We start from the raw sequence: 12,693 nt of genomic DNA, 5'->3' as shown, positions 1-12,693 counted from the left end.
TCTATCGAACTCAGCCTTAAAACTGCTCAAGGACTCATGCTCACACAGCTGTCTGTGACAAGGAGTTCCAAACCCTCTGAGGGAAGGAATTCTTCCTGATCTCAATCTTAAATCAGCACCCCTTTACTAGATTAGATTAGATTACTTACAGTGTGGAAACAGGCCCTTCGGCCCTACAAGTCCACACCGACCCTCCGAAGAGCAACCCACCCAGACCCACTCCCCTACATTTACCCCATTCACCTAACACTATGGGCAATTTAGTACGGCCAATTCACCTGACCTGCAAAGTTTTTTTGACTGTGGGAGGAAACCGGAGCACCCGGAGGAAACCTACGCAGACATGGGGAGAATGTGCAAACTCCACACAGACAGTTGCCCAAGGCAGGAATTGAACCCAGGTCTCTGGCGCTGTGAGGCAGCAGTGCTAACCACTGTGGGACTATGGACCTAGACTTTCCCATGAGGGGAAACACCCTCCAGACATTTACCCTGTCAAGCCCCTTCAGAATCCTACATGTTTCAATGAGATCCCCCCTTTAAATTGAGAGTCAACTGGAGTCACATGTTGGGTCAGATCAGGTAAGGCCAAATGTATCCTTCCCTACAATGCATTAGTGGGTCAATCGGTTTCACCTGATAAACAGCAAATCTCATCACTAGACTTGTAATTCCTAACTTTTAAAAAACAATTCTATTCAAAATTCTACCAACTCGGATTCAAATCTGGGTAGGACATTACCTGGGTCACTAGATTAGTAGTCTAATGATAATACCAAAAGGTCATTCTAGGTTCCTTCTCACAGAGTCATAAACATGTACAGCACGGAAACAGACCCATTGGTCCAACTTGTCCATGTTGACCAGATATCCTAACCCAATCTAGTCCCACCTGCCTGCACCCGCCCCATATCCCTCTAGCCCCTTCCTATTCATACACCATCCAGATGCCTCTTAAATGTTGCAATTGTACCAACCTCCACCACTTCCTCTGGCAGCTCATTCCATACATGCACCACCGTCTGCGTGAAAAAGGTTGCCCCTCAGGTCCCTTTTATATCTTTCCCCTCTCACCCTAAACCTATGCCCTTTAGTTCTGGACTCCCCCAGCCCAGGGAAGAGACTTTTTCTATTTACCCTATCCATGTCCCTCATGATTTTATAAACCTCTATAAGGTCACCCCTCAGCCTCCAATACTCCAGAGAAAACAGCCCCAGCCTATTCAACCTCTCCCTATAGCTCAAATCCTGATCGATCACCTTAAGATCCCTCAAGAGTGTGAGTGACCACCTAATTGCAACTTCTTCTTTTGTTACTCATTCACAGGCTGTGGGGACTCATTGGTCAGGCCAACCCTTACTGCCCATCCCTGCTGTCCCAGAAATTGCCAGTTTCACAAGAAATGAGGTGATCCTGCTGGGAAATAAATGATGTCTAATCTATACCTGCCACAGGATGGCTGATATTGAAGCTCACAAGGGGTGGCACAGTGGTTCAGTGGTTAGCACTGCTGCCTCACAGCACCAGGGACCCAAGTTCAATTCCAGCCTTCAACTGTCTGTGTGGAGTTTGCACATTCTCCCCGTGTCTGTGTGGGTTTTCCTCCGGGTGCTCTGCTTTCCTCCCACAGTCCAAAGGTTAGGGAGAATTGGCCACGCTAAATTGCCCATAGTGTTCAGGGATGGGTAGGTTAGGTGCATTAGTCCAGGGGAATGTAGAGTAATAGAGGTTGGGGAAAGGGTCTGAGTGGGTTAGTCTTAGGAGGGTTGGTGTGGACCTGTTGGGCCGAAGGGTCTGTTTCCAAACTGTAGGGATTCTATGATTCACTATTTGGGAGGGTGGCCATAGAGCTGGCTGGCTTTCGTTACCCCTCCACGCTTGTGTGACAATGTTATTATTGTATGATATCACCCCCCCCCCCCATCAGAGTTTGGGCCATGACAGTCCTGGATTATCTCTGAATCTCCGGTAACTCAGTGAGTGACACAGGAGGAAATCTTGTGAAGTAATGACAGCCAAGCCATTTGGTAAATGTGTGTGGCATTGAAGTGTGTCTCCCCCGAAGCGATGTGTTACACGTTCTGTGCTGAATGGGAAAAAAAATAATTTCATTAAAGTCTCAGTCTGACTTCTCCCAGAATGCATTCGGAATGATCTGCTCCTTACTGGAGGAAGCCAAAACAATTGATATCACCCTCTGATTGTCCAGATCCAAGCTTGCTGATCTGGAACAGGGGATTGACGTCATATGTCTAATTGGGGGGGAAAGGGGGTGTGTGTGCTTAAACATTGTAATCTTGACCACACATGAGCGCAACCTCAGCTTCACCAGTACTAATAATACACAGGTCAAAATGTAAAGCATTCTTTTAAATTCCGTTTTATCTCTTTTAGTTTACAAAGTAAGATTCCACAAAAAGGAAAAGAGAGACAATTACATAAACTACGAAATTACAGTTTTGATTGTGATAAAACAAGGTGAGTTGTTTTCATGTTAGTCAACTCAAAAAAAGAAAGCACACTATAAGTAAACAATGTCCATGTGCATTGATATTAGGGACATCCATTTCAACAGTTTCCTCATTTCCCCTTCCCCCACCTCATCCTCGTTTCTAACCTCCAGTAACTCGACCTGTCCGGACTTGTCCTACCTGCCTATCTCCTTTTCCACCTTTCCACCCTCTCCTCCCTGACCTATCACCTTCATCTCCTTCCCCACTGACCTATTGTACTCTATGCTACTCTCTCCCCACCCCCACCCTCCTCTAGCTTATCTCTCCACGCTTCAGGCTCTCTGCCTTTATTCCTGATGAAGGGCTTTTGCCCGAAACGTCGATTTTGCCTGTCCTCGGATGCTGCCTGAATTGCTGTGCTCTTCCAGCACCACTGATCCAGAATCTGGTTTCCAGCATCTGCAGTCATTGTTTTTACCTCTTTAATCCAGGCAGTACAATGATGCGCACAACATTGGACCTTTAGTTGTAGCTTTTCCACTATAGATATGGAAAGTTGAATGGAAACAAATGCATACAAAAACATTAATTTAACACCTTCAAGAGTGAAACCTCCAGAAAGTACATCACAGGAATGGGATCAGTCAAAAGTTGGTAGATGAGTCTGTACCGATGATGTGATAGATAAGGACTGTTGAGGCACAGAGTCCCACTCAACTGATAGTGAGCACAAGGTGTTGGGGAGAAGGATGGTGTCATTGGCTGTATCAAAGGCTGAAGACATGTCAAGAAGATGAAGAGGGAGAATCCATCGCTGTCACCATCTCATGAAATGTCATTGGTGACTTTGAGAAGGGTCATTTCCACGCGTTGGAAGAAACAACATTGATTTTGGAGGCGACCACACTTTCAAGCTCTTTGACTATGAAAGAGAAAGTGGTGTTCGTTTGCGAGGACAGATGTGTGATGTGATGCTGGCAGATTTAAGAGGGAGTGGGGAGCAGCACCTGAGGAGAGGAAGCCAGCCATGATGTGAGCCGTCATTGAGAGTAGGAGGAGAAGGAGTGTGGCCAAGAGTTTGACAGAAGGAGGGATTATTTGGTAAAGAAAATGTTCAAAGAAAGCAACCTTCAAATAATGGAGGCAAAAACTTTCTAAAGAGTCAGAACACAATTCAAATTTACGATTTCAGTTAATTCAGTTGCTCATGGAAAGATGAGTCAAAATGAGAGGAAAAACCTTCCTTCATTTTTACACTTTTTCTATTCTTTTGAAACATGGGGTCAGGAGTTGGCCACTCAGCCCATCTTATCTGTCCTGCCATTCAATACGATTTCTTTTACCTACCCCGTCCCCATAATCCACCTGATGAAGGAGCAGTGCTCCGAAAGATAGTGCTTCCAATTAAACCGGTTGGACTATAACCTGGTGTTGTGATTTTTAACTTTGTACACCCCAGTCCAATACTGGCATCTCCAAATCCAACCCATAATCCTGTACATTACTGGTAATCAGAAACCTATTAATCTCTACTATAAAGAGACTCAAAGACTGAAGCTCCACAGTCTTCAGTGGCAGCAAACTCCAAACTTCACAACTCTCAGCACAAAGCAAAATTTCGTCATCTTGCACAGTTTATTTTCAAATTGCACCCCCAGTTCTAGACTCCGCAACGGTTGGAAACAGCTTACCTGAATCTATCGTGTCCGTCCCTCTAAGTATTTTGTCACTTTCAATGAGATCACCTCTCATTCTTTGAAACTCCAGAGGATACAGGTCCAGTTTGCCCAATCTCTCTTCATACGGCAGTCGAGAGTGTGGTGCTGAAAAAACACAGCAGGTCAGGCAGCGTCCGAGGAGCAGAGGAGTCGACGTTTCGGGCAAACCTCCTCATCAGGAAGTCCTTCCTCATTCCTGATGAAGGGTTTTTGCCCGAAACGTCGATTCACCTGCTCCTCGGATGCCGCCTGACCTGCTGTGCTTTTCCAGCATCACAATCTCGACTCTAACCTCCAGCATCTGCAGTCCTCACCTTCGCCTCTCTTCCAAGGGCAGTCCCACCATCCTGGGAACAAGTCTGGTGAACCTTTGTTGCACTCTGTCCATGGCAATAATATCTTTCCTGAAGTAAGGAGACATCTTGAGATGTGAGCACTGCTGGATAATATCGGCATTTGCTGCCTATCCTTAATTACCCACGGGAGCAAAATCAATTGTAGCTTTGAAATGAAGTTGGGCAATTGTCTGAAGAGAGACGATTGGCAGAACTATGGGGAAAAGAGCAGGAGAGAGTTACTCCACCAGAGCTTCCCTTGTAGAGTACATTGGGTTGAATGGCCTCCTGCACTGGAGACATTCTTTATCGTTATGGTCAACCAAACAGAGTACAGGGAAGAATTTCCTTTGTGGAAGACTAGATTCTTCTTCTACCAAGTCAAACCCAAGACTGTCATAGAAAGGATGTACATGTTTTCATGACTGTGATGGCAAGATAAATCAATCTTTTCTTGATCCAAGATCATAGTTTGAATGATTGGAATTAACTTGAGGGTTAGGAAAAACACTACCACAATGAAATGCAATGACAAAGGATAGATTTTGCTGCCTACCTCATATGTCTTTGGCATACAGCTTGCTTTTTAGGGGTATTTTTCTAAAGTGTTCATTGAACCGGTTCAAAAGCATGATTGGAAAGCAAAGTTCTGAGGAAGCTTTTTGAAGATACCAGGAACAGTAACAATATGGAGAAAGTTCCAGAATATATAACGAGCCAACTAGAAGAGGAAATAAAAAACTGAAAGAGCTGCGATGCTGTACATCAGAGACAAAAATAGAAGTTGCTGGAGAAGCTCAGCAGGTCTGGCAGCATCTGAGAAGAGAAATCAGAGTTAACATTTTGGGTTGAGTGCCCTTCCTCAGCATAACTCTATTGATATAACAAAATAACATATTTAACTGCTACTCATCAACTGTTGCAATGTAGCAGCATTCCATTAACACACCCTTGATAAAGCTCAAATTCAGCAAAACACTTGCTATCTCCTCTAGTCCAGGAGAAAGGAGAAACTGAAAGAGTGAATCGAGCAGCAGAGAGAGAGTTGTATCTAGCAGCTTCAACTCCAAACTGCCCAACTTCAGCAACTGAAATATCAATGATTTAGATGAGAATATAGAAGGCAGATGACACCAAGATTGGTGGTGTAGTGGACAGTGAAGAAGGTTACCCAAAGTTGAAAGAGATCTTGATCAATGGTCAATGGGGTAAAGATTGGCAGATAATTTCAGTAAATGTGAGATATTCCATTGTGGTAAAACAAACTAAGGCAGAACCTATACAGTTACAAACAGAATCTTGGGTAGTGTTGTAGAACAGAGAGACCTAGGGGTTTAGGTACATAATTCTTTGAAGTTTGCAACAAGTATAGATAGGCTGGTTAAGAAGGCATGTAGCATGCTGGCCTTCAATGCTTAGAGTAGGAGTTGGGATGTCATGCTGAGGTTGTGCAAGACATTGGTGTGGCCTCTTCTGGAGTACTGTGTCCAGTTCTGGTCACACTAGTACAGAAAGGACATTATTAAGCTGGAGAGGGTTCAGAAGAGATTTTCCAAGATATTGCTGGGAATGCAGGGCTTGTGTTATAAGGAGAGGCTGGATAGGCTGGGATCTCTTGCACTGGAGTGTAGGAGGTTGAGGGGTGACCTTACAGAGGTTGATGAAATCATGAGGGGTATAGATAACACAAATGGCAGGTATGTTTTCCCTAGGTTGGGAGATTTCAAGGGGTCGTATTTTTAAGGTGAGAGAGAAAGATTTTGCAAAAAAGACACAAGAGGACCTTTTTTACACAGATGTGTATGAATGTGTACGAAATAAACGTACTGAGACATTCCTATAAGACATTTAGATAAGTACATGAATAAGAAATGTTTGGAGGGATTTGGGCCAAGCACAGGCAGGTGGGACTGGTTTAGTTTGGGATTATGGTCAGTATGGACTGGTTGGGCTGAAGGGTCTGTTTCCGTGCTGTGTGACCCTAGGATCTGAATGAACCTGACTGTTGTTTCTTTTGTCGAGTTAAAAGAACTCAAAACTATTTACTCTGTTTTCCATGGAGCAAACACATTTTTACAACACACCCCTTCAACAGAACCAAGACAGAACAAATCCCTCTTCAAGGCACATATTGTCGCTTTGGAGAAGTGCAAGTTGTGAGGAGATTTGATGGGGTTTGAAAATCATAAAGGGCCAGGCGGTGTGGATGGAAACAAGGCGCGCTTGTCAACGAAGGAGTCAAGATCGCAGGCACTCTGATATAAGGGGAATAGAAAAGAACTAACAGTGACATGAGAAGGAATGTTAGACCCAGGGCATGGTCAGAATGTTGACTGTACTGTCTTAAGAGTGCAGAGGCAGATTCTAACGTGGTTTTCAAAAGAGAATTGGATAATCGTGTCAGAAGGGAGAGCAAAAAAAACATAGTTGCGAGGAAATGGCAGGCGACAGGGACTGGCTGAATTGTTCTTGCAGAGAATGAATGCAAAAAGGATGGACCAAATAGCCTCTTTCTGCAATGTATTGGGCTCCAGAAGCTGAATGTCTTCCTCCTGTTCCTATGTTCCCATGTAAGCATTCTAGGACTCTATATGTGGTCAATGGCAATTATTTTTGTTCACTTTTGTGGGAAGTGGGTGTCACTGGCTGGGCCCAGCATTTATTGCCTGTCCCTAGTTGCCCCCTTGAGAAGGTGGGGGGTGAGCTGCCTTCTTGAGCCGCTGCAGTCCACCTGCTGCGGGTTGACCCACAATGTCCTTAGGGAGGGAATTCCCGGGTTTTGACAGTGAAAGAACGGTGATATGTTTCCAAGTCAGGATGATGAGTGGCTTGGAGGGGAACTTGAAGTTAGTGGGTGTTCCAGTATGTACTTTTATCAACTAATATTTAATAATTGCAAATGGCACCAGCCACATCTGGATTGCCAGTTAAGCACATGCAACCAAGCCCTCATGCATTGGAGATCTCGTCAATCAGAATAACCTTTTATTTGACATCATGCATTTTGTTTTTAGGCACTGATGATGTTGTGGCCGAACAAGATAGAGAGCTAATCACTCACGCCAATTGTGAGGAAATATTTAATGTGGAATTGGAAAAAGACTATCTACTGATGGGACAATTATCAGATTTGTGGAAAGATGGTACAAAGTAAGCTGGAAATTCTGAATTAATGTGATTGTTTTGCATCATTCACTTTTACAATTCTTAATAAGCCACATCAATTAACTTTGGAAAGTGAATTGTCTCTGGTCTGTGATATTGTATTCCAAAACATGTGATTTTCTAATTCTTGATGAGAGACAAAAAGTGAGATGCACATTGGGTTGTTATGACTGAGATGGAAGAACATGCCAATAATCAAGTCCCCTGACCCCATCAGTGTTAGATATTTTTAGTATCCCTACAGTATGGAAACAGGCCCTTCAGCCCAGCAAGTCAACACCGACCCTCTGAAGAGTAACCTACCCAGATCCATTCCCCTGCCCTATATTTACCCGTGACTAATGCACCTAACACTACAGGCAATTTAGCATGGCCAATTCTCCTAACCTGCACATCTTTGGACTGTGGGAAGAAACCGGAGCACCTGGATGAAAACCCACGCAGACAGGGGGCGAATGTGCAAACTCCACACAGACAGTCGCCCAAGGCTGAGATTGAACCTGGGTCCCTGACGCTGTGAGGCAGCAGTGCTAACCACTGAGCCCATCAGTGTTAGCTGTGCTGACTCAGTCATCAAAATAGGAATGATTCCTTTTTGTGCTACTCCTCTAATTCTTAAAGTTTCGTTTTAATGAACTCAAAATGATCTGCTTCTTATAACATTAAACTTCTAACAAGTGATAAGTGCTGATTGACCTCTGGGCATAATCCAGAATTAGAACTACACGTCCTTAATCCCAAACAGAGACACACTCGCAGAACAGCTTCTGCAGACAGGATGTTTTTCTAAGCAAAGGATGAAAGGGATAGCGCCCCTGTTAACTGAGGATCTCAAAATAAAAGATAGAACTTGATGTAAAAACAGAAATTGTTGGAAAAGCTCAGCAGGTCTAGCAGCATCTGTGGAGAGAAATCAGAGTCAATGTTTTGGATCCAGTGACTCTTCCTCAGAATTTGATGGGTTTTGATGATTCGTCATGATTTCTTGTTAACAAAATCAAATTGTTGACGCCATATACTGGTGGAAGGTCTTCAGTTCAGATTGAAATTAACCGACGTCCGAGTCTTCGAAAATTAGTTCAACTTTTCAGGGTAGTCACACACATTGACATTTCAAAACTGCAAGTTACCCAATTTTCCACTGAAGTTCCTGCTCACATATACACATAGACACAGACACTTCACATACAGTGCAACACATATACGCATCCCAACACCCACATACTGAGTGACCAAGTGATGCCTCAGTGATGTGATTGCTAGAGTATTAATCTAACAACCCAAGAAATGTTCTGGGCGCATGGATTCAAATCCTGCCAAGGCAGATAGTGGAACTTAAAGTCAGTCCAACAAAAAATCTGGTATTAATGATCATGAAACCATCAACTCTGTTTCTCTCACCACAGATGTTTGCTACAGTAATGTGTGTATTTGTTGCAAATTCTTTTATATTTAGAAAGTGTACAATATCAGTGTGGGACGGTGAGATTTCTTCCTCATAATTATTGGTTCTCTTGATTGCAGGGTACGTTATGTGGTTGGACATGGATCGTGGATAGAATGGTGGCCAAATAATGGTCAGTGCCAAAATCGACAAAATGCTCGACTCTGTCAGGACCTAGAGGAATTCCGTGAAACTTTAATGGTTAACGGCTGTGACTATTAATTTTTTTTAAATGATGGTTGTAACAAATATTGTTTGCATCTGGTCATCCAGAATAAATCAAGCCTTCTACTCACATATCAAATGACGTGGAAATAGATTCAGTTCAAGTTATGCAAAATATTACAGGGGCAATATACAGCCAGATAGCTTGCTGTAAAACCTGACCCTGTGACATTTGATGAAATAAAGGACACAGAAATTGAATTGCAAAGGGAATTATAAGACATTTTTTTATCAGTATGTCTAGTATTTTAGAGTCATAGAGCTGTCCAGTATGGAAACAGACCCTTCGGTCCAACTCGTCCATGCCAACCACGTTCCATTTGCCAGCACTTGGCCCATGTCCCTCTGAACTCTTCCTGTTCATATACCCATGCAACCATCTTTATCTCATCCTTACACTGATATTCTGTGTGCAGCATTGACTATGTTATAAATATTATACACTCTCCATGCAAATTGATTGGTTTTTTTGACACTTTGTATATCAATACACAAACACTCATTTGGAATCTTGAGGTCTCAGCGACTTGCGGAAATTTGTAGCAGAATCAAGTGAGAAATCCAATGAAGTCCATTGTGATGCCTGGAGCATCTCACTCCACCTGTTATGGTTTTGACCAGTGACGGGGCCAGTTTCTCGCTGGGCAGTGGCGAGTTGCCATTACAGCTTGATAAGTGTCTCGTGAACAATCCAATCTACCTCATTAACAACGTTTAGATTCTTCTTTCATCTCTCTCAGCACTCAGTCATTGAGTGCCTTCCTGCTTGCTTGCCCCATCCATTCCTTGCCTTGCCATGCTAATTGGGCACAGCCACACCATGAGGCAGCCTGCATTGCTGGTCAGTAGCCCTTAGTCAAAGGGATCTTGCTTTATCACCGTGCACTACATCAATGAAGGGATCTGTGTCTCTGCAGTCCAGGGAGTGGCTCGCACAGCCATATGGTCCCATAGTGGCCAGCTGTGGTTGGAGGGAGTTGGGGTGGTGGGCAGAAGGTGTGTGTTGGTCAAGTCACCGAGGGGGCAGGATCGGGTGGGGAATCAAGGGGTCCACTGCCATTGGAAAGAAACTCAGCAACCAATTTGAAAACCTTGAAAATTGGTGTCGGAGTGGTCTCTAGCATCAGCCCATCAAGTCTGCACCAGTCAAAAACAAGCAATCACCTATTCTGGATGTAGGTTTGCTCGTTGAGCTGGAAGGTTCATTTTCAGATGTTTCGTCACCATATTAGGTAACATCTTCAGTGAGCCTCTGAATGAGACACTGGTGATGTAGCCCACTTTCCATTCTAATCACCAATTCTAATCCCATTTTCCAGTGGCTGGGCTGTGTTCCTTGGGAGTGGGGGTTGCAGGGGAGGGAGATGGCAGTTTTGAAGAGGGGCAATAACATCTGCAATATGGTAAAGTATGGATGGGTGGGGGCATAGGTCATGTGGGAGGGTCATGTGCATCCACACACGGTCAGGACCCCCCTGGATAGGGTGAGGAAGGGGGCCACGGGAGGAAGGTACAGGGTAAGATCACACCTTCACGGGCCAGGGGCTATGAGGAGATGGTGGGTCAGTGCAGTGTGACGTCAGATAGTCTGAGTGGTGTTACGACACAGGGTAAACCCCCCACCCCCACCCCCACTAATTTAAACCAGCAACACAGAAACGATTTAACCCGGGCTGTCAACTGTTAAAATTCAAAAGGCCAAAAACTATCCTAAAGGTCACTGTTTAAAGTAAAAATTAACAAGTTTATTTTTAAATGTCTGACAGAGAATAATGAATTAACAATTGTTTACAACCACTTTCTCTAACCTATCTTTTACCTTCCTCTCTATAATACTAGTCTGATAAACCCCCAATTAAGATTTACCAAAAAAAAATTCGTATTTCAAAACCAATCAGCTGTCGAATTTTCTCTTTGTATGTTTCTCTGTCTTCTTTTCTTCTTAGAGATTTCTGTTTCACAGGTCACTGATCGATTATGGTACCTTTAAGAGAGCTCCTCTCTGGGCAGTCTGCATATGTTGGTGGCTTGACAGTTCCCCTCCCAACTGTTCAATTTTTCCTGATCCTATACCCCAAAGCATTGGATTGTTTCATTGGTTTTTCATATTGTCAATATACTAAATTCAAACTTGATTAGAGGTTTGTATTTTGGGATATAATTTAAACCGATTGTCCAAATTCGAATTTGTTTTTTTTGTTTCATAGCAACTCAGCCAGTGCTAGCTGCTGGATCAAATGATACATTGTAAATTCTCCAGCACTCTGTGTCTGCTCAGTCCTTCACTCTTTTAAAGGTACAGTACACTTCTACACCTTCATAACAGTGGGGAGCTGGAGAGGTGCAAAGCTACGAGTTATCAGGAAGGGCATCTGGATGTTCAGGACCTTACTGACAACACACAACTGGAGGCTAGAAGCCATTGGCTGAGAAGTGTCAGCTGATGTGTTACATCGTGCTGGAAATTGAAGGTCTGCAACAGGAAGGGAAAGGCCTGTGACCGCCCCTCCATACAGTGGCCATGGCAAATGTCTGGACCCATGGGAGAGGAGCTGCAGGGCCCACCAGTGTGAGGACATTTAAAAAGATAAGAGCGTTACACACAGACCCATGCAAGACATGGACCTGCGGGGTTCCTCATCCTGACTGCATTTGCCCATTTTACACCTGCCCCAGTCCTTACTGAGCACCTCATTCACACCAGCTCTTTTGGCTACAGAGGCTGGGGGAAGAAAGGGACATTTTAGGATGAGGGGGCAATGGTGTCAGCAGAACCCCAGCAGCCTGTAGTGCACCTGGTTCCTCTTCCCTGCAGAAGGCTCTCAACACAGACATCAGTCCATGGTACATCCTCTGTTGTGTGATGCCTCATGTAACAGTAGCTAAACTTGGGGCTACACTGAGAGACAAAATAAGGCACAGACACAATGTCAGAGCAGGGACATTTATGCATAAAGAAGTGCCGAATAATGGAAAGTAATATTTGTTCCAGAGACTGTTCTGTCGTGAGAGGGAGACAATAGGTGGTGAGTTTAACTCGAGGGTCACTATGCCTCAGGCAAGGAGAAAGGCTAGGAAAGTGGGACCTTCATTGCAACCTCAGCCGGTGTAGGAATTGAATGTGCGCTTTCAGTATGGTTTCACTCTGTGTCGCAAACGATCTAAATCAGCCATTCTCAATGCCCCTCAGGGGCCCTGGCACATTTGAAGGGGGTCACAGACTGAAAACTGTGAGAAAGGGAGCCCCAAGGCTTCTGATGGCTGAACCAATGAAATACCCAAGCAACAACCTTCATTGAAGTCAATAGTTTCTCTCCTATTTGTCATATCTTTCCAACACATGGTTTGAATT

General features: G+C 44.1%; 1 protein-coding gene across 1 annotated transcript in view; it reads left to right on the top strand.

Annotated features, from left to right (window-relative positions):
* The window catches only part of LOC122552262 (complement C3-like), a 124,903-nt gene extending 115,361 nt beyond the window's left edge, over window positions 1–9,542 (top strand). The window contains exons 39-41 of the mRNA XM_043694949.2: window positions 2,396–2,479; window positions 7,522–7,657; window positions 9,197–9,542. Coding sequence (XP_043550884.2) covers window positions 2,396–2,479; window positions 7,522–7,657; window positions 9,197–9,338 — 362 coding nt within the window. The 3' untranslated portion in view covers window positions 9,339–9,542. The remainder of the gene's footprint in view (window positions 1–2,395; window positions 2,480–7,521; window positions 7,658–9,196) is intronic.
* Window positions 9,543–12,693: the final 3,151 nt, after the last annotated feature.

Source organism: Chiloscyllium plagiosum, unplaced genomic scaffold (assembly GCF_037043375.1).
Source record: "Chiloscyllium plagiosum isolate Xiang-an unplaced genomic scaffold, Cpla_swu_hap1 HiC_scaffold_45, whole genome shotgun sequence".
NCBI classification, from domain to species: domain Eukaryota; kingdom Metazoa; phylum Chordata; class Chondrichthyes; order Orectolobiformes; family Hemiscylliidae; genus Chiloscyllium; species Chiloscyllium plagiosum.
Note: the sequence above shows the minus strand (reverse complement) of the source record. Positions and strands in the feature narration are given on the sequence as shown.